General features: G+C 63.3%; 1 protein-coding gene across 2 annotated transcripts in view; it reads right to left on the minus strand.

The window, feature by feature from the left end:
• Nucleotides 1–654: 654 nt before the first annotated feature.
• The window catches only part of MYRF (myelin regulatory factor), a 31,785-nt gene continuing 6,506 nt past the window's right edge, over nucleotides 655–25,933 (minus strand). Inside the window, exons 2-28 of one of the 2 annotated variants that reach the window (XM_079930548.1) lie at nucleotides 20,035–20,122; nucleotides 19,583–19,846; nucleotides 17,110–17,171; nucleotides 15,956–16,214; nucleotides 14,638–14,888; nucleotides 14,428–14,551; nucleotides 12,673–12,774; nucleotides 11,606–11,699; nucleotides 10,208–10,284; nucleotides 9,914–10,024; nucleotides 9,428–9,518; nucleotides 8,875–9,075; nucleotides 8,515–8,626; nucleotides 7,916–8,025; nucleotides 7,076–7,236; nucleotides 6,931–7,003; nucleotides 6,567–6,655; nucleotides 6,207–6,275; nucleotides 5,692–5,772; nucleotides 5,451–5,539; nucleotides 5,162–5,341; nucleotides 4,673–4,924; nucleotides 3,256–3,361; nucleotides 2,936–3,010; nucleotides 2,461–2,566; nucleotides 1,043–1,117; nucleotides 655–860 (exon numbers count right to left, since the gene is read on the minus strand). In XM_079930548.1, the coding sequence (XP_079786674.1) occupies nucleotides 780–860; nucleotides 1,043–1,117; nucleotides 2,461–2,566; nucleotides 2,936–3,010; nucleotides 3,256–3,361; nucleotides 4,673–4,924; nucleotides 5,162–5,341; nucleotides 5,451–5,539; nucleotides 5,692–5,772; nucleotides 6,207–6,275; nucleotides 6,567–6,655; nucleotides 6,931–7,003; nucleotides 7,076–7,236; nucleotides 7,916–8,025; nucleotides 8,515–8,626; nucleotides 8,875–9,075; nucleotides 9,428–9,518; nucleotides 9,914–10,024; nucleotides 10,208–10,284; nucleotides 11,606–11,699; nucleotides 12,673–12,774; nucleotides 14,428–14,551; nucleotides 14,638–14,888; nucleotides 15,956–16,214; nucleotides 17,110–17,171; nucleotides 19,583–19,846; nucleotides 20,035–20,122 (3,383 nt within the window). In that variant the 3' untranslated portion in view covers nucleotides 655–779. The remainder of the gene's footprint in view (nucleotides 861–1,042; nucleotides 1,118–2,460; nucleotides 2,567–2,935; nucleotides 3,011–3,255; nucleotides 3,362–4,672; nucleotides 4,925–5,161; nucleotides 5,342–5,450; nucleotides 5,540–5,691; nucleotides 5,773–6,206; nucleotides 6,276–6,566; nucleotides 6,656–6,930; nucleotides 7,004–7,075; nucleotides 7,237–7,915; nucleotides 8,026–8,514; nucleotides 8,627–8,874; nucleotides 9,076–9,427; nucleotides 9,519–9,913; nucleotides 10,025–10,207; nucleotides 10,285–11,605; nucleotides 11,700–12,672; nucleotides 12,775–14,427; nucleotides 14,552–14,637; nucleotides 14,889–15,955; nucleotides 16,215–17,109; nucleotides 17,172–19,582; nucleotides 19,847–20,034; nucleotides 20,123–25,933) is intronic. The other variant, XM_079930549.1, reaches the window with a different exon arrangement.

The raw sequence follows: 25,933 nt of genomic DNA on the forward strand, positions 1-25,933 counted from the left end.
GGCACTAAGTGTACACAAGGCACGTGATCGGTCCCCAGCCCATCCAGGGCTGGCTTCAGCTGCCCTGGGAGCTCTTGGAGCCAAGCTCTCCCAGGGAGAGGAGACCTCCTGGGCCATGCTTAAAGCTTAGAAGTCCAAGTCCAGTAACAGTCAGACCCTAAGAAGTCCACTACCTAGCCCTCCCCAGGGAGCAGCTTCAAGGGTGAGGGCTGTCTGCCCTCCACTGACTCGTGGGTCCAGCCAAGTCTCTGAGGGCTCGAGCCAAGCCCCTGCCGGTCTCAAAGGCGGACGGGTCCTCTCTCCAAAAGAGGGGTGGCTCCCAGTCGCAGAAGGGGAGGCAGGAAGGGTAGGCTCTGGGCCGAGTCACGGGCTTCCCCCGCCTCTGGGGCGCTGCTGCCCACCAGCCCTCCATCGGCCGAATCCGGACACATGTGAATCAGGCCGGCCTGGGCCCGGCAGGTCTCCCTCCAGCGCCCTCCATGGTCTGGGGGCGCCGCCAGCAGGCCCAGCAGCTCCAGTGTGAGGACTTCCAGTTTCACCAGGCACGGGGAGGGCCGAGCCACCTAAGTCCCTCCAAGGAAGTGTCAGCGGCGGGCTCCAGTGTAACACCATGGCGTCCAGTGTGGAGGGGCGCCCGGAGCCCCGGGCCCAGTGTAACACCATGGCGTCCAGTGTGGAGGGGCGCCCGGGACCCCGGGCCCAGTGTAACACCATGGCGTCCAGTGTGGAGGGGCGCCCGGGACCCCGGGCCCTGCTGTGGCGCTGCCTCCCTGGGCAGCTCAGTCACATAGGCGGTAGAAGTGGAAGTAGTAGTCTGCGGCCGGCCAGACCGGGGCCTCCAAGCTGCAGTTGGCCTGACCCTGGAGGGAAGGGCAGTGGGAACCAGTGAGGTGGCTCCGGGGTGGGGGGGGGGGGGATGCCAGAGCGCTCCCCGTGCTGACGTCGCCGGACACTGCCCATGTCCCGCCATGTGATCTTCAGTCCCCCCCCTACCCCCAAGCCCCACCCTGAACCTCTGGGGGCAGACGGCGCAGGTGCTCACCAGCAGTGCCACCCGGAAGTGATAGGTGAATCTGCGGAAGGACAGGATGGTTACTGGCCACTGGTGGGAGGTGCCCTGGGGAAAGAGGGGGGCAGAGGGGTCAGGACAGCTGCGCAGCCTCCCACCCCCTGTCCCACCCCAACTGGCATCCCCCGCCATGGCCGTCGCAGCCCTGGCTCTGTGGCATGGTTTACAAAGTGGAGAAGCAGAGATCTGAAGAGAGATCGCAGGGTGCACTTTCTACTTCGGGGAGCAACAGCGCCCACCGTCTGTGTGTACTCCGTGCCAGGCAGCCGGGGGCCCACAGCCGCTGCTCTCTTACTGCCTTCCCTCTCACCACTGTGCTCCGGGCACATCCAGGTATTTCGCTCACCCTATCCGCACTGCAACCCACTGAGGCGGTGCCGCTTACAGACGGGGACAGTGCTGAATCACCTGCCTAAACACCGAGGCTGGGCAGAGCTGGGATTCCAGCCCTCCCTGCCCAGGGCCTGAGCCTCTTCAGGGCTCTCACCCACTCCATCCTCTACTCAAGCTACTTTCTGCACCCCTTTTCTCCCCGGCTAGAGAGTGCATTCTTGGAAGGCAAGGCCTGTTTCTTCCCTACCTCTGTCTCCCCTCAGCTGGGCCCAGCACAGGGCCTGGGACAGAGGAGGCCCCAACAGATATTTGTTGAATGAACACACGAGTGGGTGAGAAGAAATTCTCTTAACTTGTGTTGAGAGTCACAACTTCGGGTCACATGGCCAGGGAGGAGCCCGACGGTGACAGGTTCCCAGACCAGGAGGCAGCCCCCTCCACACAGCCCAAGAGATCTTCCAAAGTCACAGATGGAACAATGCCACTGCCCCCGCCCAAGCTTCAGGTCCAGCCTCCTTCCCATCTCCCCGGGCGCACAGCCCTCGCCACGTTTCCAGCTCTGCCAGCGCGCCATGCTCTCCCTGGCCGCCAGGCCTCTGCACCCGCTGTTCCCCTACTCCTGGGACGCTGTCCCCTTTCCTTTCCCCAGCTGATCCCGTATTGCTCTTCAGGTCTCATCTTAATCAAACATGACTTGGGGGCAGCTGGCCTGACCCTGAGGCCACACAAGGTCAGCTCTCCCTGCCACGGGCTCCCAGGACGCCCTCCACACGCCCTCCCCGTCTCCACCATTGCGCTCACCCCAGGTTAGGCCTTATGGAACTGTTTTCCTCCCCAGGCCTTCGTCAGGGCAGGCACAGGGCCGGAAGACACTCAGTGGTGAGCAGTGCACGCATGCCCCGCTCCCTGCGACACAGAGGCCCAGGCCCCAAAATGTCCTCCGTGGAGATGCCTGCTCTCTTGACTCCAGCTCCCTCTCCCCTCCCGCTTGGGAGCCCAGATGTGCCGGCGCGGAGGAAGCTCCGGCCTGGCTGGCCCACAGCTTCCCAGTCTCCTACCTGGGTGTCCTGGTGGGCATGGAGGCTCTGTGGAAAGCCCCCCTCCTCACACGGCTCCTCCTTTGACATCAGGCTGCACAGCGCCACGGACACGGGGGCCGAGGAGCTGGGAAAGAGCCAGTTAGCAGGGAAGTGGGGTTCCGAGCTCCTCCAGCCCAGCCCGCTCCCAGCCAGCCCTCCACTCTACCTCCCTCACCCCGGTGAGACAGGGCACTGAATCCTCACAGCCTGAAAATGATGCGTAGCCGTCAAGGCTCTAGACGGCTACAAACCCTTTTCCATCCACTGACCCACACAGCCTTCACGGCCCCTGGGAGGCAGCAGCGCATTTCCCAGATGAGGAACCAATGCCCGGAGGTTGCCAGGTCACACAGCCAGTGAAGCATGGATCAGGCAATAAAGCTAGCACCCCTCCTCAGCCCCTCCCCCGGCTGCCTGGGACCACTGGGTCCCCGTCCCCCACGGCGGCACTCACTTCATCTGCAGGGTCAGGCGGAGGTGCAGCGGCGTGCTGCTGCTGATGGGGATGTGGTAGGTGACATTTCCAGGCCTGAAAGGGCAAAGCTGGCTCCTCAACAAGGCCACCCTGCCCTGCACCCCCCCACTCCCATCAACTCCTCAGCCCCCAGTCTACAGTGGAGCCCTTCAGGGGCCTAGAAAGGGGCTGCCCCACCTTGAGGGGAAAGTTCCTCCCTGAGGGGAGCAAGATCTGAACACCTGGACCGCCTGGGCTCATGTTACCAGAGGGAACCTGTCCTGGGGCGGGGGTGGGGGAAGGGAGGTAGCCAAGCCCACCTGCAGGCATCCTCTGAGGAGCAGTACTGGGACGTGATGGGCATCGAATTCTCCAGCACCTGGATGGAGGTCAGGGACGGCACTGGGTCTGCAAGGAGAGAGGCCACTGGTGCAGGAAGGAGCGTGAGAAGACAGGACACAAATGAGAAGCAGCCAAACCTGTCCTTGCCCGAGACTCGAATCAGTCATTCACACCTCAGCAGGAATAAATTTCAGGTTATTCTTTCCAGACTCCCACAACGGCTGGGGTCACGCCACCATCTTCCCCAGCAGCCCTAGGACTACACAGTTCCCATGAGCCTGAGGTGTGCCTCCCTGACGGACCCAGGACACCCACAAGTAGGGATGGGTCTTCCATATCCCCTGCATGGGGCGTACAGGAGCCCGCTCTTCAGGCCCCTGTCCCTGACCGCACACATCTCTTCCCAACTCGGGGTACAGTGACGTCAAGTTGGTAGCTTGAAATCAGCCATGGCGGCAGTATTCACACACACAAATCAGGGCCCCACTGTCCTTCGAAGACTCAGCTTTCAATGTCGCCTCCTCCAGGAAAGCCTCCCCAATCATCTCCGCACCTCAGTCCGGATTCTGTGCCCTCCCCAGTCGCCAAGCTGCCTGTGTGTCCCCTCAGAGCCTCACCACACTGCTGTTTTCGTGTCTGTGAGCCCCTGGGGGCAGGACACATCCATCTCCATCACCCCCGGTGCCCTGTACGGAGCCAGTCACAGAGAAGGGGCCCAGGAAACGGCTGCTTGGTAAGCATCTACCCCGTGGGGTTTCCCCATCACTCTGAACTTCAATCTCGGCAAACCAGTTTCTAAGCTTTTTTTTTTTTTCTCTCTTTAAGCCACAAAACCCATCAAATGGAAGTTGATGAGGAAGCCCAGTACCTAGAGCAGAGGTGCCTGGTTGAAGCCAGGAAGGTTCTCGGCCTCCCCTTCAACCTCCAAGGCAGCCCTGGGGATACTTCAGAGAAACCCGGTTTGAAAACAAAGGGTTCTCTAGCTTTGTTAAAACCAGAGGTATGAGGTTTGGAAAACTGGGGGGACTCTGAACAGTAACCTTCTTGCCCTGGCGTGGTGACATAAAAGGAGCCACGTGGACTTGGGATCAAATTCCACCCCTGCCGCTAACAGGCTGTATGACCCTGGGCAAGTCACTTCACCCAAGTTTCCATTTCCTCATCTGAACAATGGGGACGATTCCTTTCTCGCAGGACTGTTGTGAAGATTAAATGATGCGATGGATATAACGCTATATAATCAGCCTGGCCTGACTCCTGGGACTTAGTAATGCTCAGCAAATGTCTGTCGACTGACAATTCTGCACCCAGGTATTCTGGTGATGGGCTGAAATGGGCCCTGGCCAGTGAGCCTTGCCAGGTTGGGCTGAGCGGGGGAAGGGGTAGGGCAGGTACCTGGCTGGCTCCAGGCCTGGGTGGGCTGAGCAGAGCTCAGGCCAAGCTGAGGGGCCCCTCGGCGGCCCCGGACATGGAGACCAAGGCTTGGGCTGTTCTTGGCTTTGCCCTGGCCTCCAGGAAAGGGGACCGCAGGGCTGGCCACAGGGTCCGAGTTCTTTGGATGCTTGAAGTAGCCAATGCCGTTGGCTGACAGGCCCCAGGACTTGGCTCTGATATTGGTGGCTGGCAGCAGGGCCATCTGGCTGGGGCCTGTGGAGAGAACCAGGCACGGGCTGCCTCCTGCCCAGCTGTCTTGAGGGCCCGACTGGACTCTGGGTGGCTCCCTTCTATCTCCTGGTCTCCTCAGGGGGAACCCCCAGTCTTTCTCCAGAGCCTCATTCTGGGCTCCAGGAGACCAGACCCTCCCACCAGTGAGTCTCTGGGGCCTTTCTTAGGCCTCCTGTAAAAACCCCTCCAACCCAAAACCTGGCCCCAAGCGAGCCATACCTGAGCGGTTGGTGGAGGGGCCGGGACTGGGGCTGAGACCACGGCCAGGATTAAAGCTAGGGGCAGGGGTGGGGCTGGGGCTGGGCGAGGAGCAGCAGACGACTGGGCAGGGGCGGCTGGAGCACAGGTCCAAGGTGCGGAGGGCTGGAGCTGGGGCCGAGCTGGTCAGGCCAGTGGTAACTGAGGAAGCCAGAGGCTGTATGAGCTGGAGTGGGGCAGCAGAGCCCCCGACCCAGAACACAGCCACCGCTCCCCATCCCACCCCTCCAAAGCCACGCCCCACACGCACCCAGCAGCAGAGAGGGCTGCGAGCCCGGCCGCCCAGTGGTCACAGGGGACTGTCGGAGCTGAGTGGTCCCAAAGCTCTGGCTGGACCTGCTGGGGAAGGGTGGGCTGAGCTCAGAGGGGCTGGGAGAGCCTGAGCAGGAGGCCTGGGAGTCCCAGAGCAGCGGGAGGGGCGCGAGGAGGTGGACAAGGAAGGCAGAAAGGAGGCAGAGGCAGGCGGGAGAGGGCTTGGTCCAGACACGTACCATGGGCACATGGCCTCACTCCCCCCAGGGTGCTGGGGCCGGAGCAGGGCCAGAAGACAGGAAGTGGACACGGCAAAAGAGCTAAGGGGCGGCAGAGAGGAAAAGAGGGGGCAGGCACAGGGGAGGAGAGAAAGAGAAGACACGGTCAGAGATGGCCCAAGGACTGAGGGTGACAGTGGGCAGAAGAGCCCAAGGCCCCACCCTGGCTCTCCTTCCCCTACCCCCTGTTCTAACCTGGGCCGCTCAGATGCCCCCTGCCACTCAGAGGCCCAGCCACCTGGAGGAGCACTGAGTAGGCCAGGGAGAAACATCGGCTTCAGTACGACTGCGAAGCAGCTGCCCCCCTTCCAGAGAGGCCTTCCCACCCACCCCCACAAACTCCTGGCGGGCTAAGAGCCTGAGGTGGAACCCCCTTTAGAGGAGACAGCCTCCAGGGCTCCTCCGACCCTGGGCTGCTCACCAAAGCCCCGCCCGGCCTGGCGATGGCCCCCGCAGCCAGGCCTCCAGGGACATACCCATCAGTTTCCACCAGGTCCTCCTCGGTGCGCAGGCTCAGCACATACAGTGTAGACATGGACACCACGCTGGGAGCCACAGGAAGGGGCCACTGTTAGAGCTGGAGCCACCACCCGGCGCCCTCTCTCCAGGGCGGGGCCTGTGGTTTTTGCTCCCAGGGGCTGGACTCCCAAGTGATGCCTGTACGCGGGTCTCCCCAGTCCCAAGGGGAGGAGACAGAACGAGGCAGCCCCCCTTCCTTCCCCGAGACCTCAGCCACTTCATCTCCCAGGCCCCGCCCTCCTCTTCCCCCAGGACTGGGCCCGTGGGCAGCCCGACATCCCTGGCCAGCCGCCCCCAAAGTCTGGGGGACAAGTCACCTGAAGGCCATGACCACCACCAGGGCGATGATGGTTCCCTGCAGGAAGCGCTGGCTGATGCAGGCCTGGTCTGGGACCACAGACGATGACTGAAGACCAAGAAGAAAGGGGGAAAAGGCCCAGACTTAGGGAGCCCATGGTCTGACCCACGGTGGGCTCTGCTGGAGGTGGGGTACTCATCCCCTCGGGGGGCAGAGGGAGAGGAAGGAGAAACCAGGGGCTGGGAGGGCTAGAGGATCCAGAAGCGAGGGGAGGGGAGGGGAAGCGCTTGGAGTCAGTGAGCCTGGAGAGGCGCCAGCTGGAAAGGGAGGCCACGAGGATGGGGAGGCCCCAGTCCCTGGCCCCCATCCCTGCCCACCCTCACCTTGCTGGCCACCTTGGGGGGCCTCTTCTTGTGGGGGACGCTGCCCGCCCGGCTGAACTGGCTCCCTGCGTGGCTGCAGCAAGAGGGCAGGGTCAGAGGTGCCTCTGGGAAGGGGGTCTTGCCCTCCCCGGCCCCGAGCCCCCACCTGAAGGCGCCCGAGCTGCCGGTGGACTTGAGGCTGTCGAGGCGCCGCAGCTTGGCCAGCTTGTGGCTCCAGCGCTCCAGCTCATCAATGCGCGTCTCCAGGTTGTCCGTCAGCTTGCACAGCTCCTTCACAGCACCCACGTTCTCCATGAAGATGCGCTCCTGCCGCAGGCAACGGCCAGTGTCGAGGGCACAGTCAGCCCCTGGGAGCCCCAGGCTATGGGCCCACTGGGGCGCCTGAGGAGGGCACTCAAAGGCTCCCTCCCCAGGCCAGCCTTGCCTCTCATCCAGCCTCAGCTCCCTCGGCTCCCTGTGCCTGCGTCCGAACAGCATCCCACCTCTGCACCTTTCCCCACCCACGGTCAGAACCCGTTGTCTCTCAGAGGCTCCCACCCTCCATCTCCCCATCTGATGAACACAATGTCTCAGACTTCAGCAGAGGCCAAAACACATCACATGGTGCCCATCCTCACGCCAGGAAGGTTACGAACATTATCCTCACGACAAACCCCACGTTTAAGCTTTGCCATAACCACATTAGAACTTCTTAGCGGTAAGTGTCGTTTCCCTCCTTTTGCAGGGGAGGAAGATGACCCTCAGAACGTTCCTCTTGCTCTTGATCGCACAGCGGCAGACTGGCAGAGTCCCCACCTCCCACCTCCACCTCTCCCAGTGGGGTGGGGAGGGGGCTCTGGAAGCAGCATGAGAGAAGACTGGGGGGCAGGGGAATGCTCCTGTTCTCTGCACTTCAGTGTCCCCGGTCTCTACGGAGGGCGTGAACGCCCTCCAGCGGGTCCACCCCTCTGCCCCTTGGGCTCCCTTCAGTCCCTCCTCCACAGACCTTGTTCACCACCAGGAAGTTCTCTATGGTTTTCCCATTGGCAAAGACCACGTCTCCAGTGTCCTTCACGGCCTCAGGCAGGATCTCCTTCACCTCCTGAGCGATGACACCTGGGGAGGGGCAAGCCAAGTGTGTGTTGCGGGGAGGACTGCCCACAGCACCGTAATGTAAGCAGGGGCAGGGATCGGTGAGGGTGAAATTCTGGGGGCTAGAGATTTGGGATCCAGGGAGCCCCGGAGCAGGGGGCTCCGAGGCACAGGGTCGCAGTTCCAGGGATCAAGGTGTGGGGTTCCCTGGGCTAGGGATAGGGGCATATTCCAGGGAGTAAGGACCCCAGGGGAAAGGGAGCAGGGATTCAGGAGAATAAAGGCAAGATTCATCTAGGGAACAGAGGAGTGAGGATCCCGAGGCCACAAGTCCCAGGCTTCCGGTGTCAAAGGTCAAGGGGTCCGGCCCGAAGGGCAGGTCTTCCAGAGGGCCGGGATTCCCGGGGGCAGGTTTCCAGGAGTCATGGGAAGGGGTTCCCGGGAGTAGGGTTTCCAGAGGACAGGGACAGGGTCGGGGTTACCAGATCCCAGCCTGCGCACGTGAATCCTTACCCGTTTCTGGCGCCGCGGCCTCGATGCCAGCAGTGGCGGCAAACTCTGGCTTGTATCTGTAGTGGACCAGTCGCATGCGCGAAATCCTCTTCAGCTGCTCGGTGGTGTCCACCTGCGCGGGAGCCAGGGCCGAACTGAAAGCCTCCCGGCTTGGGCCCGTCCGGAGGCAGCAGTGTGGAGGGGAGACCCTGCTACTAGGGTCGCGGGATCCAGAGATCCAGGGCCAGCCTCCCCCAACGCCTTCCTTTGCAGCCCCGCCCCCTACAGAGCCCCGCCCACAAAGCAAACCCGTCCCCCGCGGGCAACCCCGGGCACCAGTTCCTCCCGCTCAGTTGTCCCCGCCCACAGCCCCGCCCCCACCTCCTGCAAGTGCTCCTTGGCCCGCAGATCCGAGGGGTGCATGAGCGAGCCCATGACCTTGACGTTGCCGTGCACCACCAGCGCCTCATCGGGCCGGTCTGTGTTGATGCCCACACGGCCATGGTGGAAGACGGTGTCGGGCACCTGCGCCCGCTGCCACAGCACGTCGCTGTCACTCTCAAACTGGCCCGGATTGGAGGCCTAGCAGGAGTTGGGGTTGGATCAGCCCTGGGGCATGGGGGACCTGCAGCGCCCTGGGAAAGGGGGAAACCCCGCAGCCACCGCTCCAGCTCCAGCCAGACCTCCTCAGCCCACCATGAGGGGCGGCTTAAACTGTCCCTCCCACTGTGGCAACCAGGTCCAGGTCCTGGCCACCTCCACACTTTATTGTGACCCGGACAGGGTGGGAGCCTTGCCCAAGGCCACACAGCGAGTGCCCAGCAGGGTCAGCATTCCAGCTCCTGACTCCTGAGGACCCCTGTATCTCTCCTGGGTGCTGTCTCTCCCAGGTCTGGGGAGGACTCTCAGCCCTCTGCGGGGAGGTGGCCCTCACCCGCACGATGATGCGTTCTGAGATCTGGGCGGCCAGCGTGTAGTTCTGGTTCTGTGCGTGGGCCTGGAGGGCCACCACCAGCATGAAGTACCTGGGACACACAGGGGTCTTAGAGGCACCCAGGGGTCTGCCCCACTGCCTCCCCACCCCCCGCCAGCCTTCCTGGGTCAGATGTACAGTGCCCACTCGGTCATCTCGCCCAGGCTCCCACCAGCCAGGAAGAGGGCATGAACACCCCATCTTACAGAGGAGGAACCTGAGTCTCCACTAGGGGGCGGAAATTCCCCAGGGCCCACCAGCTAGGAACCAGGCTTCTGCTCTCCCATCTGTAAGTCATTAAGGAAGGGCTCTGAATCCCAGGTCCCTTTTTTGTGAAATGGGTGAGTCTGTGGGACTCTGTGCCTGGCGTGCTATGTGGGGTGGCACCCTCCCGCCCCTCGTCCTCAGAAATGGAGCGGCTCCAGGGCAGGGGCACAGCCTGCTCACCTCTGGTCAGGGTTGGGTTTGCCCTTCTTGCGCATGTTGTTGGCGGTGGTCTCGCTGAAGTGCAGCCTCCCCACAGTCACCTTCGTGACCTGCTCGGGGGGCAGGCTGACCCTGCAGAGGAGGGGCAGGGTACTCAGGGCGCAGGGAAGGGGGCTGCGGAGAGCCAGGCCGCAGTGGGGCACTGGGGTCAGGAGGGTGTAGGAGGTGCACACTGTGGGTGCACTCCCGCACTCCCCTCAGCTCCTGCCAGGGTGAGCCCTCCTGGGGACCACCCGCCACGGGCCAGGCACTCACGTGACGGGGTTGAAGGGCCGCTTGCTTCGGTCCGACTGCGACTGCTCAATGTTGATGGACTGGTTGAGGGCCTCCAGCTGGGGGAGGGGCAGAGGCCAAAGGCACCTCAGGGCCCAGGTTCCCCACCTGGTTCCGCCCTCCTTCGGCCTCTCGGCCCAGGCCTGGCCCAGCTGGGGCTCGTGAGGAAACCGAGGCCCTGCCCTCCCCTCAGCCCACAAACGCTGGTGCCTTCTCCTACACGCCACACATCCCACAGCCCCGCGCCACGCCACTCCCCCACCTATGTGCACACACATGAGCGTGCACACACACACTCACCCTCACCGGCCCCCACTCCCGTCCGCACACCTATCCCAGCCCTGAGCACACACCCCAAACCGGCCTCCACAGCCACCCGCTCACTCGCCACCCAACATTTCCCAGACCCCGCCCCACACCCACTTCCCCTCAACCCCTCCACGAGCGCTGGCTGCACCGCTCGATCATGACACTGAAGGAGTCGCACCCGGCCGACCCCCCTGGGAGCTCGTGGGCTCAAGAACCACCACCACTGTGGCGGTGCCGGGGGATCGCAGGGGAGGGACCTCAAGTCAAGATGGGCCTCAGGGCAGGTGTCCCCGAGGACGCAGCAGTGTGAACGGTGAAGGTCAAGGAACAGCGGCGAGCCGGCAGAGGAGGGATGGAGTGGTGTTCAGCGGGCGTCCCCGAGAAAGGGAGCCGCCTGGGGGAGGCGGGGCTGCGACTGGGCACAGCGAATGGCGGGAACGGGTGAGGCTGGGGTCCCAAAGCCCTCTGCAGGCCCAGCCTAGCAGTCAGGGCTTTGCTGGGGTGAGGGAGATGGGGTCCCGGAGGCCTTGGAAGGCAGAATGGGAAAGATCTCAGGCAGGAGCCACAGAGAAAGCTGCTGAGGACAGGTCAGACAAGGAGGTGGAGGTGGGGAAAGGAGGAGGGGACCAGGCAGAGGGGAGTTCTGGGCGACAGGAGGGCCTGGTGCATGGTGAGGGGTGGGCAAGTGGGCCCCGGATTCATGGCTCAGGTAACCAGGGCCCTGGAGCCCCGTTCCCAGAGAGGGGGCCCGGGAGAGGGGCAAGTTCCCAGGGAGTTCATTTGGGGGTGTGGCACTGAGACGGCTGACAGCGGGGTCAGAAGAGGGGTCTTGGCGGGGGGGGCGCAGGCTTGGGATCATGGGGTAGAGAAGGAAACGGGAAGCGTACCTGAGAAAAGGGCTGAGGGGCCTGACGCTTAAGGGGCAGGCATGGGAGGACAGGCGGAAAGGGGGGCCTGGACTTAGCCACGAGGGGTTTCCTCAGGACACACTCACCTGGCCTTGGGCTCTTTCGACTCCCCCCAGCCTGCCTGCCCTCCTGCCCTGCCCTCCTGGCCGAGCCCCAGACCTGCCTTCACGCCGTGCAGCTTCAGGTGGAAGCAGTCGAGGGGCTTGAGGCCTTCGGGCGTCTTGACGTACTTGGGCTCCCCCAGCATGCCTGCCCTCCTGCCCTCCTGCCCTGCCCTCCTGGCCGAGCCCCAGACCTGCCTTCACGCCGTACAGCTTCAGGTAGAAGCAGTCGAGGGGCTTGAGGCCCTCGGGCGTCTTGACGTACTTGGGCTCCCCCAGCAGGCCTGCCCTCCTGCCCTGCTGCCCTGCCCTCCTGGCCGAGCCCCAGACCTGCCTTCACGCCGTGCAGCTTCAGGTGGAAGCAGTCGAGGGGCTGGAGGCCCTCGGGAGTCTTGACGTACTTGGGCTCCCCCAGCATGCCTGCCCTCCTGCCCTGCCCTCCCTGCCAAGCCCCAGACCTGCCTTCACGCCGTGCAGCTTCAGGTGGAAGCAGTCGAGGGGCTTGAGGCCCTCGGGCGTCTTGACGTACTTGGGCTCCCCCAGCATGCCTGCCCTCCTGCCCTGCTGCCCTGCCCTGCCCTCCTGGCCGAGCCCCAGACCTGCCTTCACGCCGTGCAGCTTCAGGTGGAAGCAGTCGAGGGGCTGGAGGCCCTCGGGCGTCTTGACGTACTTGGGCTCGCCCAGCATGCCTGCCCTCCTGCCCTCCTGCCCTGCTGCCCTGCCCTCTCTGCCGAGCCCCAGACCTGCCTTCACGCCGTGCAGCTTCAGGTGGAAGCAGTCGAGGGGCTTGAGGCCCTCGGGCGTCTTGACGTACTTGGGCTCGCCCAGCATGCCTGCCCTCCTGCCCTCCTGCCCTGCTGCCCTGCCCTCCTGGCCAAGCCCCAGACCTGCCTTCACGCCGTGCAGCTTCAGGTGGAAGCAGTCGAGGGGCTTGAGGCCCTCGGGCGTCTTGACGTACTTGGGCTCGCCCAGCATGCCTGCCCTCCTGCCCTCCTGCCCTGCTGCCCTGCCCTCCTGGCCAAGCCCCAGACCTGCCTTCACGCCGTGCAGCTTCAGGTGGAAGCAGTCGAGGGGCTTGAGGCCCTCGGGCGTCTTGACGTACTTGGGCTCGCCCAGCAGGCCGATGTACACCGTCACCTGGAAGTGGTTCTTCTTCTGGCAGACGAAGGCGTCGTCGCCCACCGAAAAGTTGAAACCCTTGTCGGCGTCCACGCGGTAGGTGAGCATGGGCCTGGGGACAGGTGGGGGCAGTCACCCGAGGCCCCGCACACCGGGCTTGCCCTGCCCGTCCCACCCACATGCCTGCGTTCCAACCCAACTTCCCACGTGGTGCCCCCACTTCTCAGAGATGGAAACTGAGTCCCCAGGAGGATTGGAGCTCAGGTCTGCCAGTGCCTCAGCCCATACTCTTCCCACTACGTGCCTGGGACCACCCCACCCCGGTGATGGGGGCAGGTTGAGCAAGACACTTGGACGGGAGGGAACTCCTGAGGAGGGGGCCTGACGGCCCCTCACCACACTTGGCTTCTTCCCAAAACGCTGCCCGAAGCCCCCTCCCTCACGGGAGCCGGGGTGAGAGGGGATGCGTCTGTGGAGCCTCACTGCGCCTGACAGCTGGTTGCCATGGAAACGGTGGAACCAGGCGCCGGCTCTGCGCTGGCCCAGCCCCTGCCCACCAGCTTGCTCAAGCCCCCAAACGTCCTCATTCTGACTCCACCATCTGCCCGGTTGGGGAGGGGGCACTCTGGGCAGCCTGGCCTCAGTCTCAGTTTACACATCTGTTGCTGGCAAGGTGTTCCAAGTCTGGACCCTTTGGGGGACCTCCAGGTGGACTGAAAGGGGGTGATTGTTGGCCTGCCCTCACCCAGGTCCCCAGGCACAAGCAGTGCCCCGGATGCCCAGGGCCCGCCTGGAGGAAGCTGGGCAGGGACAACGTTTCCAAACTTGTGGGGAGAGGCCTTTGGGCCTGGCTAACATCCATGGGAAGGCCCAGAGCTCACTACTTCTCCCTCCCTGGGCTCCACCCACCTGCCTGACCCAGGGGAACACCCAGGAAGTGCCTGGGCCACACTGGGGGCCTCAGCTGCCAACTTCCTGGCCTTGGGACCTGGGGTGGCAGGGCTGGCCCACGAAGCATAGTAGTAGGAATGGGAGCTCCTCGCCAGGCCATAGAGCTGGACAGCCAAAGACCTGCCCCCGCCACCCAGACAGGGCCTCAAAGGACCCTCTCACCACTGCATCAGCTGGACGCCCCCTGCCCCAGCCCTGAGGGCTTGTGGCTAACAACCCGGCATAGCCTGGGACACCCAACTCCAGGAGGCTGGTCTAGCTGCGAGAGGGCCAAGTCCCAGACACCCTGCCCAGGCCTGGCAACGTCCAAATGAGCTGATGGTGAGCCATGCTCTCATCCCTCACTGGCCTTCCGTGGGAGTGAGGGGACTGGTCCCGGAGTGCTCCTGGCCAGGTCCCAGGAAGCTGAATCCACATGGGTGGGTGCTGAAGGAGAGCGAGGAATGCCCGGCCAGCCTCTGACCCAGTCCTCCCCCACCCACTCATCCCTCCCCTCCAGGGAGGGGGCTGCTGGAAGGGCCTTGCTGACGCTCTGCTTCCGGCTACCTTCCTGGAATGCAGAAGGAGGAGTGGGGGAGGGGAAGGGGGGCCAGAAAACACCCCTCCACCCACCGGCCCCTCCCTGGCGGACACCAGCTTCTTCAGGAGGCCTCGGGCTGGCTCCGGAGTCAGGAACCCTGAGCGCCAGTCCTAGCTCTTCCCTGAGCCTGTCTGCTCGTCTGTGAAACGGGACCATCTCGTGGCCGGTGTGCTCCCCAGCCCTGCTCTAGGACGGCGTGGCCAGGAGGGGTTAGGGGGAGCACAGGTCACTCACAGCTCTTTGTAGTTTGCATCGTACAGTGTCGCCCACTTGTTCTGCTGATGTGGTTGCCACTTGATGGACTGGTAGTTGGGGTCCAGGTAGGAGCCACTGAGGCTATCATTGTCCTGAAGGAGACCTGGAGAGAGAGAACGGCCATGGGCCCCGGGCTCTGGGCACCCCCCGCCCCCCCACCTTGAAAGCTTGAGCAGGCCAGCCATGTACCTGGTGAGGGTGCACCTGGGGGGTGCCAAGGCGGTGTCTGGACCCGGGCGATGCTGAGGGGCAAGGAGCCAGGGCCGGGTGAGAGCGGGCCCTGGGGAGGCCAGGGTGGGGATGGGGCTCGAGCTGGGTGCGGTGGCAGGGATGTCACAGTCCCGGGCTCCTGTTTGATCATTCCATTCAGCATCTGGGCATTGAGGGTGTTGGGGGGTGATTCGGAGTGCTTCCTCTTCTTGGAGGGGTGTGTGGGGAGCCTGGGGGGGACACAGGTGTGCACCATGGGGGGCTGGCCCTCCCCAAGCCCCCTCCCACTGGGCAGTACCCCCGCTCCCCTCTTCACCCTGTTTCAGCAGGATACACCCAGCCCAGGGGATACCTCCTGCACGAAGCCCGCGCCTTTACCTCCTAAGTCCTCCCCCATCAGTCTGTGTTATCATTCTGTTTCTGTCCCTCCACCCTACCCCCCAGACTGTGGAATCCAGGAGGGCAAGACCCACACCTGACTTGTCTGTGGTTCCCATCATGCCCAGCAACTGGCCCGGCACACAAAGCGCTCAGAATCGTTCGTGGAATGAACGAGTCTGTCCCTTCCCTGTGGTGTCATTCTCAGTGTCACTCTTTATAGCGACGGCTCTTTGGAGAGCAGCCTCCATGGTTAGAAACAAGCCACAGAGGGCCTGGGCCACGAAGGCTGGGAAAGAGCGTTTCCTGGGGAGGGGGCTGACGATTTGGGGGCTACACAGCACCCCTTCCCCTTCTGGTTTACAAAAAGCTTTGCCAGTGGAATCTTTCCTTGAATGAAATCTTTCACGAAATCTCAATGTGCAAAACAGATAAAAAAGACAATTCTACGGGTTGGAGTCAGAGCAGGAAGCTTGGGTCTCCGCCTAGAACCTCCTCAGAAACCCGAGGACTCCATGGTCACTGGAAAGTCACTGGTGTCTGGGTAAGAGCACAGTCCCAGGCTCAAGTACTGGCTCAGCTCCCTCCTATCTCCGTAGGGCAAGCATCCCACCCCCCAAGCCTCAGTTTACCTATCTGGGCAACAGGGGTGGCCATGCCCGCAAATAAGGTACTTGTGAGCACTTGGCCTTGGCCACAAGTGCCCGATGCATTGCTCGCACATACATATACATGACACTGACCCCCATCTCTGGGGTCAGAGCCTTGGTCCTTCCTGGGTTCATTCATCCCCGCCCCTACCTCCATCTCTATCCTACCTGCTGCTGCCCTGAGTATCCCCCCTCCCGCCCCCACCAGCCCATCTCCCCGCCCACGCCGCCCACGCCCCCCACCCTGGGGGAGGCTGCCCAACTCTTACTCGGCTCCGGCTCCGTGTTGCTGCAGCAGCTGGTGCAGCATCTGGGACTGCTGGGTATGGTGGAGATCGGTGGGCACCAGCCCCTGCCCCATGGCAGCGTAGGGGGGCATCGGAGGCTCAGCCTTCATGTACAGATCCCGCTGCAGGACGGGGTAGTGAGGCGGGGGCGGCGGGGGCGGCGGTGCGGGGTGCTCCGGGCGGGAGGGCACCCCCACGTGGCACAGGCTCTCAGGGGTTAGGGTGCGCAGGAGATGGGGGTCTGTGGGAGAGATGCGGGGTGGCCATTAGGTTTCCCGGCACCAGCTCTCCCCGGGGCGGGGTCTCCTGATTCCCGCCCCCTCCTGAACCCAGCCTGGGGGCTGCCCTCCTGCCGACCCCACGTGGGAGGAGGCTGGGCAGTCTAGAGGCTGGCCACTACAGGCCCCGGCGGGGAAGCCAGACCCTGCCCAGGGGGTGGGCAGCCTTTCACCCCATCCGAGCCAGCTCCTTCCCCTGGGCCGCCGGGCCTGGCCCGGCTCCCTGGGGAGGTCCCTCATCCCCAGGTTCTCCCCCAGCCCCTCTCAGGCCTGCTCCTCCTCTGAGCCTCAGGAAGGAGTCTCCGGGACCCCCAGCGCTGTCCTGCGGGGGGCCCTCCTCCCTCCGGCGGGTCCCAGGGGCCAGCCCCCCAGCCTGAGGGGGGAGGCCCCAGCTCCCTTTGTTCCCCAGGAGGCATTCCAGAGATGTTTTTGGTAAGATAAACAGAACTCTTGACCCCTCTCTGGGCTGTGGGGAGACGGCTGCCCGTGATCCCTCTGCTCTTGGCCACCTGGGGGCCACTGCACCCCTGAGCACCTCCCAAGGGGAGGTGGGCCCGGCAGCAGCCAGGCCTGTGTCCAGGCTGCACCCAGCCGCCCCCAGCCGTCCACTTACCGCCGAAGGGCGCGTCCATGATGGCGCAGGCGGGCAGGCGGGTGGCATCCCCGGCAGGGACACTTGCTCAGAGGCAGGGCCAGGCTCCCCACCCACCCATGGGGAACAACAGCCAGCGCCGGGGAGTATTTGACCAGCGATAATCTGGGCCTGCTGGGCGGCCGCTGGCCCCCTCCCTCCCGATAAGGCCGCCCCAGCCACTTGCCCAAACCCCAGAGGGGGAGGGCGGTGCCCGCTGGACTCACCATTCACCTGCTGGGGGGAGTAGGCCTCGGAGCCAGAGTCTGGGGGGGAGTCTGGCAGCGTGCTGGGAAGCAAGAGGAAAGGGTGGTTGGGGGGGCAGCCGAGCCCCTGCCTTCCAGCCGGGCAGCTCTTCTGCGGGGCAGGGTCCCGGAGACCCAGGGGCTGGAGGCTTCGAGGTTTCTTCGCAGCCCCCGTTATGGGCATTTCTCTGTACCAGCTACCTTGGGGTGCCTGGCAGGGCCCAGTTGTGGGTGGAGGCCTTGGGCTCTGGCCCAGCATCCCCTCAGACCTACAGGGCACTTGGGAGCGTGTCACCTGTGTCCCTGACGATGGCACAGGGATTCAAGGACTCCCTCTGCAGCCCGAAGGGCCAGGCCAGCTCTTTCCTTCCTGCACCCACAGAAGTCCCACTTCCTGGAGACTCTAGGGGCCGGGCCTGGGAAACTTCAGTGGGTCACCGGGGGGGCTGCCCTGCCACAGGCAGGTGTAGGCTGGGCAGGGAGCCAGCTCGCCAGGCCTGCACTTATTTTTTTCTTGCAGGTTTTGTTTTATCAGTGGTTCGGGCAAAAGAACAAACTCAACTCTGAGAGGTCAACACGTCCTGCGTGAGCCCTGAGTCCGCCCGGGGGGGCGGCTGCGGCCACTCTCTGAGGGAGCTGACTCTTTGGCCACCCTGGTCCCCACATCTGGAAAGGCTGCCCACCGTCATGCCCAGGCAGCTTCTGAGGCGGCCCAGCTCTTGTGGACACAGCCCTGGGCTGCTTGCAGGGTCCCCCAGCTCCCCTGGACAAGCCACCGCTCACCCAAACCCTGCAGGCCGTGTGAAGATGACAGGAAAAGGTGATGGGGACTCGGTCCTTGCTGCGCCCAGCGGGCCGACCGGGGCCTCTCCAGCTCCGGGTCCACCATCTGCCCCCACTCCCTGCGCTGCCCTGACAGCGGCCTTGAGTAAAGGTCTTTCTCACCCTCCGGCCCCTATCAAATGCGCCACATCCACAGAACCTCGTGTTCTTCCTCGTAACTCCTCACGGTGCACGAGTCCTCGATTTGCTGATTTACTGATTAGTCACTCCCTCCCCCACTAGACCGCAGGAGCCACTATAGGAGGGATGTGCCTGCCTCGTTTACCACCTAGAACAGGGCCTGGCATGGGTGGGGGCAGTGGCCCTGGAGCGGCCCGGGGGCCACAGCGTGTCTGAGTGGTTCTGGACAAGCACTTTCTCTCTCTAGGAAATGGCCCCAGTCTGCCATCCGAATCCTGCCGTGAGCGGGGTGGGGCTTTACTCGCAGGCTGGCTGGTTTTGGGGTCCCCCAGGAGCTGGTAACTGGGGACAGTCGAGGGGCTCTCGCAGAGGCATGGAGAACAGCAGCGGGCACCCAGCAGGTGCTTATGATGTGTCAGTTCCCTTCCCTCCCTGCCCTTCGGGGCCTGTGGCTTAGGGACAGCCTCTGCGCCTCAAGCGGCCAGCTGCCCTGCAGCAATGGCTCACCCCTGGCTGGCACCCCAGCTCCCCTCCACGGCCCTCCCCCTGTAAGTCAAGACACAGCCACTGTCCCCCCAGTACTTCCTCTGGGTTTCCTCCCCTGACTTCCACAGTCACGCAGGGGCGGAAGCATTCGGGGCTCCCTTCACAGCCGGGGTGCCGAGGTTATGGGTTAGCACCCAGAAGGCCGGAAGTGGTGGAGCTGGAGACGGAGCCAGGCTGCCTGGCCGGCGTTGTGCTCCCAGCACCCTGTCATCCTTCCACCTAGAGATGGGGTCACCTGCCCCCTGCCTGAGCCCGGGAACCCAGAACTTTCTCCGAGCCCCTCTGCAGAGCCGAGCAGACCCACGCTTCCCGCCTCTCCCCACGAGCATGTGCCTGTGGACTGCCCTGCAGTCTGGCTGGGCTGGTGGCCACCTGGAACCCTGGGTCACAGCCGGGCCCGGGCTGAGCCCTTGGGTCAGGTGCTGACGTGGACTCCTTGGAGAGGAGCCAGGGAGCACGTCGGGGGCCGGTTTGGGTAGGGTCCCAACACCTGCACCAACGGCCAACTCCCTGAGGCCGCGGGAAACAGCAGCTATAAATGCACGAGCGACTGGGTAGGCCTGGTGCAGGGAGGGGTTTGGGTGCCCTGGGTGCCTGCATGCGCGTAGAGGTGCTCCCCTGAACGTAAACAGTCCTGCCTCCAGTCCCACTCCCTCCCCGCCACTCTCCACACAGCTCTCGGGGATGGAGATCTTCCTAGCACTTAGGTCAGCCCTCATCACTCCCCTGCTCAGAACCCTCCGTGGCTGTCCACTGCCTCAGCACAAAGCCGTGAGCACCTCCTCAGCCTGGCCCTGGTCCCCCAGCCACCTTACCTACCCACAGGGCAGCCCGATGCCCACTGCCCAGCCTCGGCCGGCACCTCCCAGGCCCCCAGTCACTGGTCCCACGGGCCGCCTGGGCCTGGGTCTCTGCATCTTACCCCACCCCCACTGCCCTCACTCACCCGGGGGCATAGGGAGCCTTGGGCTCTGCCTTGATGGGGGGCCCAGAGCCCCCCAGGAAGGGCTTGGGAGCAGCACCCATGCCGTTGTTGTTGTTGCAGTTGAGCGGGGCGCTGTAGTTCGGGGGTGGGAGGGGGCCATGGCGACCCGGGGAGGGTCCGCCCCCGGGGGGGCTCAGGTGGTGGACCCCGCTGGAGCCGGGGATCGCTGGCTGCCCGTGGGGGTAGGAGGCCGCACTGGCTGGAGCAGAGATGTCAGGGAAGCAGCTGCGGAGAAGGGTGGAAGCTCAGCGCCAGCCCGGCACCCCCGCCCCTCCCGGGGCTCCCACCTGCAGGGCGGCTTGGACGCTGCAGTGGGCTCAGTGGTTGGGAAAGGAGCAGCTCTCAGAGGCGGGGCCACGTCACCCCTCCCAGGTGGAGGCCAAAGGGGCTGGGGTGCCGCGGGGGCCACTCACAGGTCAGAGGCGTCCTCCTTGCTGATGTACTCCTCCAGGATGCTGGTGTCTATGTTGGAGGGCTCCAGGGCGCCGTTGATGTCGTGGCCTGTGGGGGAGGGGTGGACGTGAGAGATCGGCCCAGCCCGCCAACTCTCCGCAGGCTGGGCCCTCCCCATCTGTGCATCCACGTGGAGGGGGAGTACCTCATCACCCCCCACCTGCCAGCCCTCCAGGAGGTATTGATGGTGCTGCCCTCAGTCCACAAGGCCAGCTGGACTCTGCAAGGAGGGGCGGGGCCCAGAGTGCAGGTCTGGACAGACCGGCCACTTCCTGCCCCTCCATTCTCCTTTCCAGCTTCGTGACATGAGCAAGTCCCTTCTATAAAATGGGGTAACCGTGTCCCCATCTTGCGGGGTGCTGTGAGGAGCAAACGAGGCGCTTTATTTAGCCGGGTGCCCAGCGGATACCAGCCCCCTCACTGACTCAGACCCAGACTCACTGACTCTGTCCTGCCCTGTCCTCCGGGAGGCGGTTCCAGATGGCCCAGCTGCGGGCAGCCGGGACCAGGAGGCCTGGCGGGGCTGGACCACACATCCTGGGGGGCCCATGGGGCTGGGGGAGACTCCTGAACCCCGGGCCCCAGCTGCAGGTGGCGAGGGAGCAGGGGTCGGAGTCAGGAGTGCCCAGCCCACCCTCACTGCGTGTGCCCATCACCCCCACATCGAGGGCTGAGCCCAGAGGAGGAAACAGCCCCAGAGAGGTTCGGCGGGGAACGATGGTGGCCTGAGCGCTGCTCCCCTGCCTGACCTCTCCTGGGCCCTCCCCGCTAGACCCAGCCCCACCAACGGGAGGGATTCACAGAAAAGGCAGCCCAGTGCTCTTGGGCATCAGCAGTGAAGGAGAGGGGGAGGCGCTGGCCTTTCCCCTCCCGGGGTCACCTTGCAGGGGGAGCTGGAGTGCTGGGTGATAAGGGGGCTGACGTGGGAGATGCGTCAACTCTGATAATGGAGGACGGCCCCACCCACACTGCTGACCTGGGCTGGCCGGCCCCACTGAGGCAGGAGGCACCCCTCCCATAGGCCCCTAGGCCTTGAGTCTGGGGTCTGCACCTCATGCCCCCTCCCCTGGTGAACCCTGGGAACAGAGCTCAGGTCCAGTAATAAATCCTAGCTCACCTACTCCCTGCTGTGTGACCTTGGGCAGGTCACATACCCTCTCTGAGCCTCAGTCGCCTCAGTAAAATGGGGACGTGAACAGCTAACACTTTACAGCGTTCTTCTGAGGATGAAACAAGTTAAGGTATATGAAGTGCCCGGAACACAGTGGGTGCTCAGCAAACAGTGGCTGTCCCCACTCCCCAGAGCCCTGGGGTCCCCAGGAACCCCCAGCCCAGGCCCCTCCCTGGCCCTGGCCGGCATTTCAAGAATGCTGAGCCCCGCTTAGGTGATTAATGAGTGGCTAAGCCCTCCTAGGAGTCACGCGCTGCCTGGGACAGGCCCTCCTGCTGGCCCCCACACTGGACTCACCCGGCCAGGAACAAGGGACACCCACCAAGCACCGCCAATGGCCGCCCAGGGCAAGGGGAGCTTCTCGAGCTGGGAATGACCAGGCTGCATGCCGAGGTTCCAGGACCCCCACCCCGTCCTTCCCTGTTAACCAAAGTTCCCATTTACTGAGCGCCTGCTGTGTGCCAGACACTTTCAGAGCCAAGTACGTTAATAATCACAGGAGTTTATTATACGTAAGGCATCCTGCAGGCTCTTCCTGTGCACTGTGACATAATTCTCCCAACCTATCACGGTGACGATGACAGTGGCTCACACTGACTGAGTGCCTGCCAGGCCCCAGCACCATCCTAAGTGCTTTACGGGTTCACCTCCCAATCGCCCCTGCAGACTTGGTGTCTGTTATTAGCATCGTCCCCTTTGTTCAGAGAAGTCAAGCCTCTTGCCCAAGGCAACCCAGCAAGGAGAAGCCAAACTCAAGTGCAGGGGCCCGACTCCAAGAGGGAAAGTGTAGTTGGTGGTCGCTGAGGCTTCCCAGCCATGCTGGGCTGTCCCACTGGATGACGGGGGAGCGGGTGGTCCTGAGGGCACAGGAGGTGGGGAGGGAGGGGGTACTGGCGCATCACTCCCACCTTGGCTGCTGAAGCCGCAGGGTTTTGAGACTGAACTTGGAATCCACAGTGAATGATGGGGTGACAGAGTCCTGGTGCAGCTATTTATAACAGGCCAGGCCCCCTCCTCCCCCTCCCCCGGCCAGGAGCAACTCCTAATCACCCCTAATCCTCCTGCCCCCCTCCCCCAGGGTGGGGGGTGCCTCCGACAGAGGCATCTTGGGAGACCCTAACGAGAACCAGATGTGGTTGGGGGGAGGAGAGACCCTCGGTGCCAGGGGCCGGGCGGACGGGAGGATGGAGGAGGGAGGGGGGAGCCACTGGGGCAGGGTGGGGGTGGGCCAATGGGTGGGAGAGAAGTATGAGGTTTGGGGGGTTGGTGGGCCTCCTGAGGACCACGGACCCCACACCTCCTCTTTCTCTGGGAGTCCTCGCCGCCTGTCCCAAAGGGTCCAGCCACCCAGGAGATGCCCCCCGCCTATCCCATGACCAGGCTGGAGATCTCTAACCCAACGTTCCAGCAGGACAGGGTGGAGTGGCTCCTTGACTCCTGAGGCTGGGGCAGAGCCTCCAGGAACCCAGGAGAAAGGCATGGCCCCCTCCCCCACTGCTCCCCCAAGAACCCTGGAACATCCTGGAACACCGCTGAGCGGCAGGTACAGTCGGGAAGGAAGCTGAGAATCTCATGCTGATCCTCAAGACCTCCCTGGGAGCTGGGGAGGCTGCCAAGGTCCCACAGCCTGAAGGCGGCACCACCAGGCCACAAACCAGCATCCCCGTCCTCCCTCTCCCCAGACCCTTCAACTTCCCATCGGGATGACCAGGACCCTCGTCCGTCCAAGGCCTGGCCCGGTCGACCCCCTGCCTGCCCCCGTGGCCGCTCCTGCCCCAGTGCCCCTCCCTGCAACTCTCCACAGTCCAGCCCCCGCCTCATTCCATCCTGGGACAAACACCCCCTTGCACATCAGGGCCTTTGCACATGCTGTTCCCTCATGCTGTTCCCATTCCTCGTGACTCTATAGGCTTTGGCTTAAATGTGAGTTCCTCCGAGAGACCATGTCTGACTCCCCCATTCTCCTGAGCGGCCTCCCTTCTACTTTCTCATCAGGCTCTTTGCTCTCCTGCCCAGCACACACCTCGGGGGAAGAATCAGTCCTCTGCCCACCCACTGCCCGTAGCACACACTCACCGAGCGGCCACTCTGCCCAGCCACACCACACACACTTTATATGGCTCGTATTTAATTCCCATAACAACCCTACGGGGTAGGTGGTTTTCTTGTTCCCTCTTTCACAGATGAGGAAGCTGCGGCTCAGAAAGGATAAACGCCTTTCCCATAGCTTAGAGGTGTGGCAGCTGGGCCGTGAGTCCTGCCCCGTTTTGTCTCTCAGCGGTTACCGCAGGCACACAACGAACGTTCATGGGATGAATGAGCAAAGTGGCAAGCGGGGCCCTGGGACCAGGCCTGCCCGAGTCTGGGCACCTCCGCCCGGCCATGCTGTGGTCAGGGTTCAGGGCTAGACAGGGTGCCTCCAGGTACCGCCCCTGCCCTGCTGAGCTATGCACCCCAGCTGCTCCTCATTAATTAGGCCCTTTATTACCTGCTTTTAACAGGAGCCAGACACTGCTCCTTCCCAGGCAGGCGGGATCGGGGCTGTGGGAAGGAAGCCCCTCCCCTCCTGTCTCCTCCTCTCTTTAAGGCCACCCAGCTAGGCAGAAGAGGAACCGAGGCGACACAAGCCAGGTGCGGGATGAGGGCGGATGGGGGCCCAGGTGGTCCTCCACCCTGGACCCTTCCCTTCCTGCCCCCTCGTGCTCATGCCCCCCCCCCACCAGCTGTGGCCACTGGCTGAGTCTCGGCCATTGTCCCGGGGAACGGGGGAGGGTGGGGACCCGGCACAGTGGGAGGCTTGTGCCCTGCCCACACCCTCCCCCTCAACCGTCAATGAGGCACTTGTCAATTCATGCCCCAAACATGGCGGAAATCCCGTCGGCCACGTGGCTGTGGGCAGGGCAGGCCATGGCCTAAGGATGCCGGCCAGGCCTAGCTGATCTGAACCTGGGGCTAACAGGACACAGGTCTGCCCCCCTGCTGTTGAGTGTCCACTCCAGGCATCTGAATCTGAGGGGCATCCTGCCTCCAGGCAACAGCTGGGCCAGGGTAGCAGTGGTCAGGGGATTGCCCACCTTGGCATCCCCATAATGCCCTAAGGGACCCCTGGGGTCAAAGAGGCCTGGTTGCTAACGCGGGTCCCCCTTCATTGCTGCGTGACCCTCGGCAAGTGACCTGACCTCCCTGTGCCTCAGTTCCCTTCCCTCTCAAGTGAAGGAGGTCCCTGCGTCACGGGGTGGTCATGGGTCTCCAGTGAGAGGGTGGGAAAGCTCCTCACCTCTAGAAGGCCATTCCTCACCTTGCTCTGTTTCCATCCCTCCTGGGCTCCCATCTCCTCTCCTGCCCAAGCCCAACCTGTGCCATGATGGTATTCTGGCACACGCATGGCACAGCCCAGCCTCCAGGACTGGGCTCTAGCCATCCCCTCTCCAGTGGGGAAGCCTTCTGTGACTGCCTGCCTACCCTGGCAGTCCCTCCTCGATCACCCCAGTCACAGAGGGCCCCCAGTGCTGCGGCTCATTTCCCCATATTGACTGAGCTGATCAACATGTACCAAACTAGTTCACCCTGGGACAGGGCACAGAGGGCTCTCACCTCCCTTGGTTTGGACTTTCTATCTTTATTAATTGATTAATATGGCAACTACTTCAGGCTTCAGATTGTGACCAGAGCCTTCTCAGTCAAAACACCTTCAGGCCAAATGCTTGATTCTGCAAGCTACGCTTTGCATCTCTGCATCAAATCCCCAATCATCTTGGGGCTGAGTGACAAGGATGTAGCTCTGGAGTCATTGCCATCAGGTCCTTAATCTGATCCACAGTTGTCTTTGTTCCCTCTCAACTTCTTGCCAAAAATGCGGCAGAGCCCTGCCTCCTGCCTGCAGAGACCCAGATCCTCCAGGGGACCTGAAATCTTCAGCCACCCCTGGGCTATAGCTATGTCCTCCCCTAGTCCCCACACAGCTGCCACCCTGTCCTCAGGTCCACACAAGGCTGAACTCACAGCCCGAAGATGCTGCGAAGCCAGGTCCAACAGACCTGGCCCAGCAGTTGTGGCCTCTTCTTAGGGAACCCACATGGGTCCCTAGGGATCTCCACTTTGCTCTGGGGGCCCCCAGCCCTCTCCCACAGCGACTAGGCCAGGCAGGCTGGGGAAGGCCCCTCCCCACAGAGGCAGAGTAGAGACCCTGCAGCTTGGGGTGGGAGCAGGTCTCTACCAGGGTTACCCATGCCCAGCTGTGTTCATACACCAGCATGCCCCACAGGCATGTGCACACACAAGGGCACACTCCCAGGCACGTATCCACTGGCACACACATGATCGTGTACATCCGAACATACACATGTACAGAGGCACACGCCCCGCACACTGACACACACGTGTGCACATACCGGCGTGCTCCGAGTGTGCTCATTCATTCATTCACACAATTATTTACTGAGCATCTGCTGTGTATCAGGCACAATTCTAGGCTCTGGAGATAAAGCAGTAAACAGACAAAACCTACGCCCTCCACGGAGCTGACATCCTGGAAGCAGAGTCAGATGACAAGCCAGCTGGGCAAAATCCACAGCATTTCAGAAGGTGACAAATGCTACGGAGACAATAAAGCAGGGAGAGGGGCTGGGGTGCTAGGAGGGTGGGAAGCGTTGCAATTCTAAACAGGGTAGCAGGGAGGGCTTTACTGA

This window comes from Stenella coeruleoalba (assembly GCF_951394435.1).
Source record: "Stenella coeruleoalba genome assembly, chromosome: 8".
In the NCBI taxonomy this organism is placed as follows: Eukaryota; Metazoa; Chordata; class Mammalia; order Artiodactyla; family Delphinidae; genus Stenella; species Stenella coeruleoalba.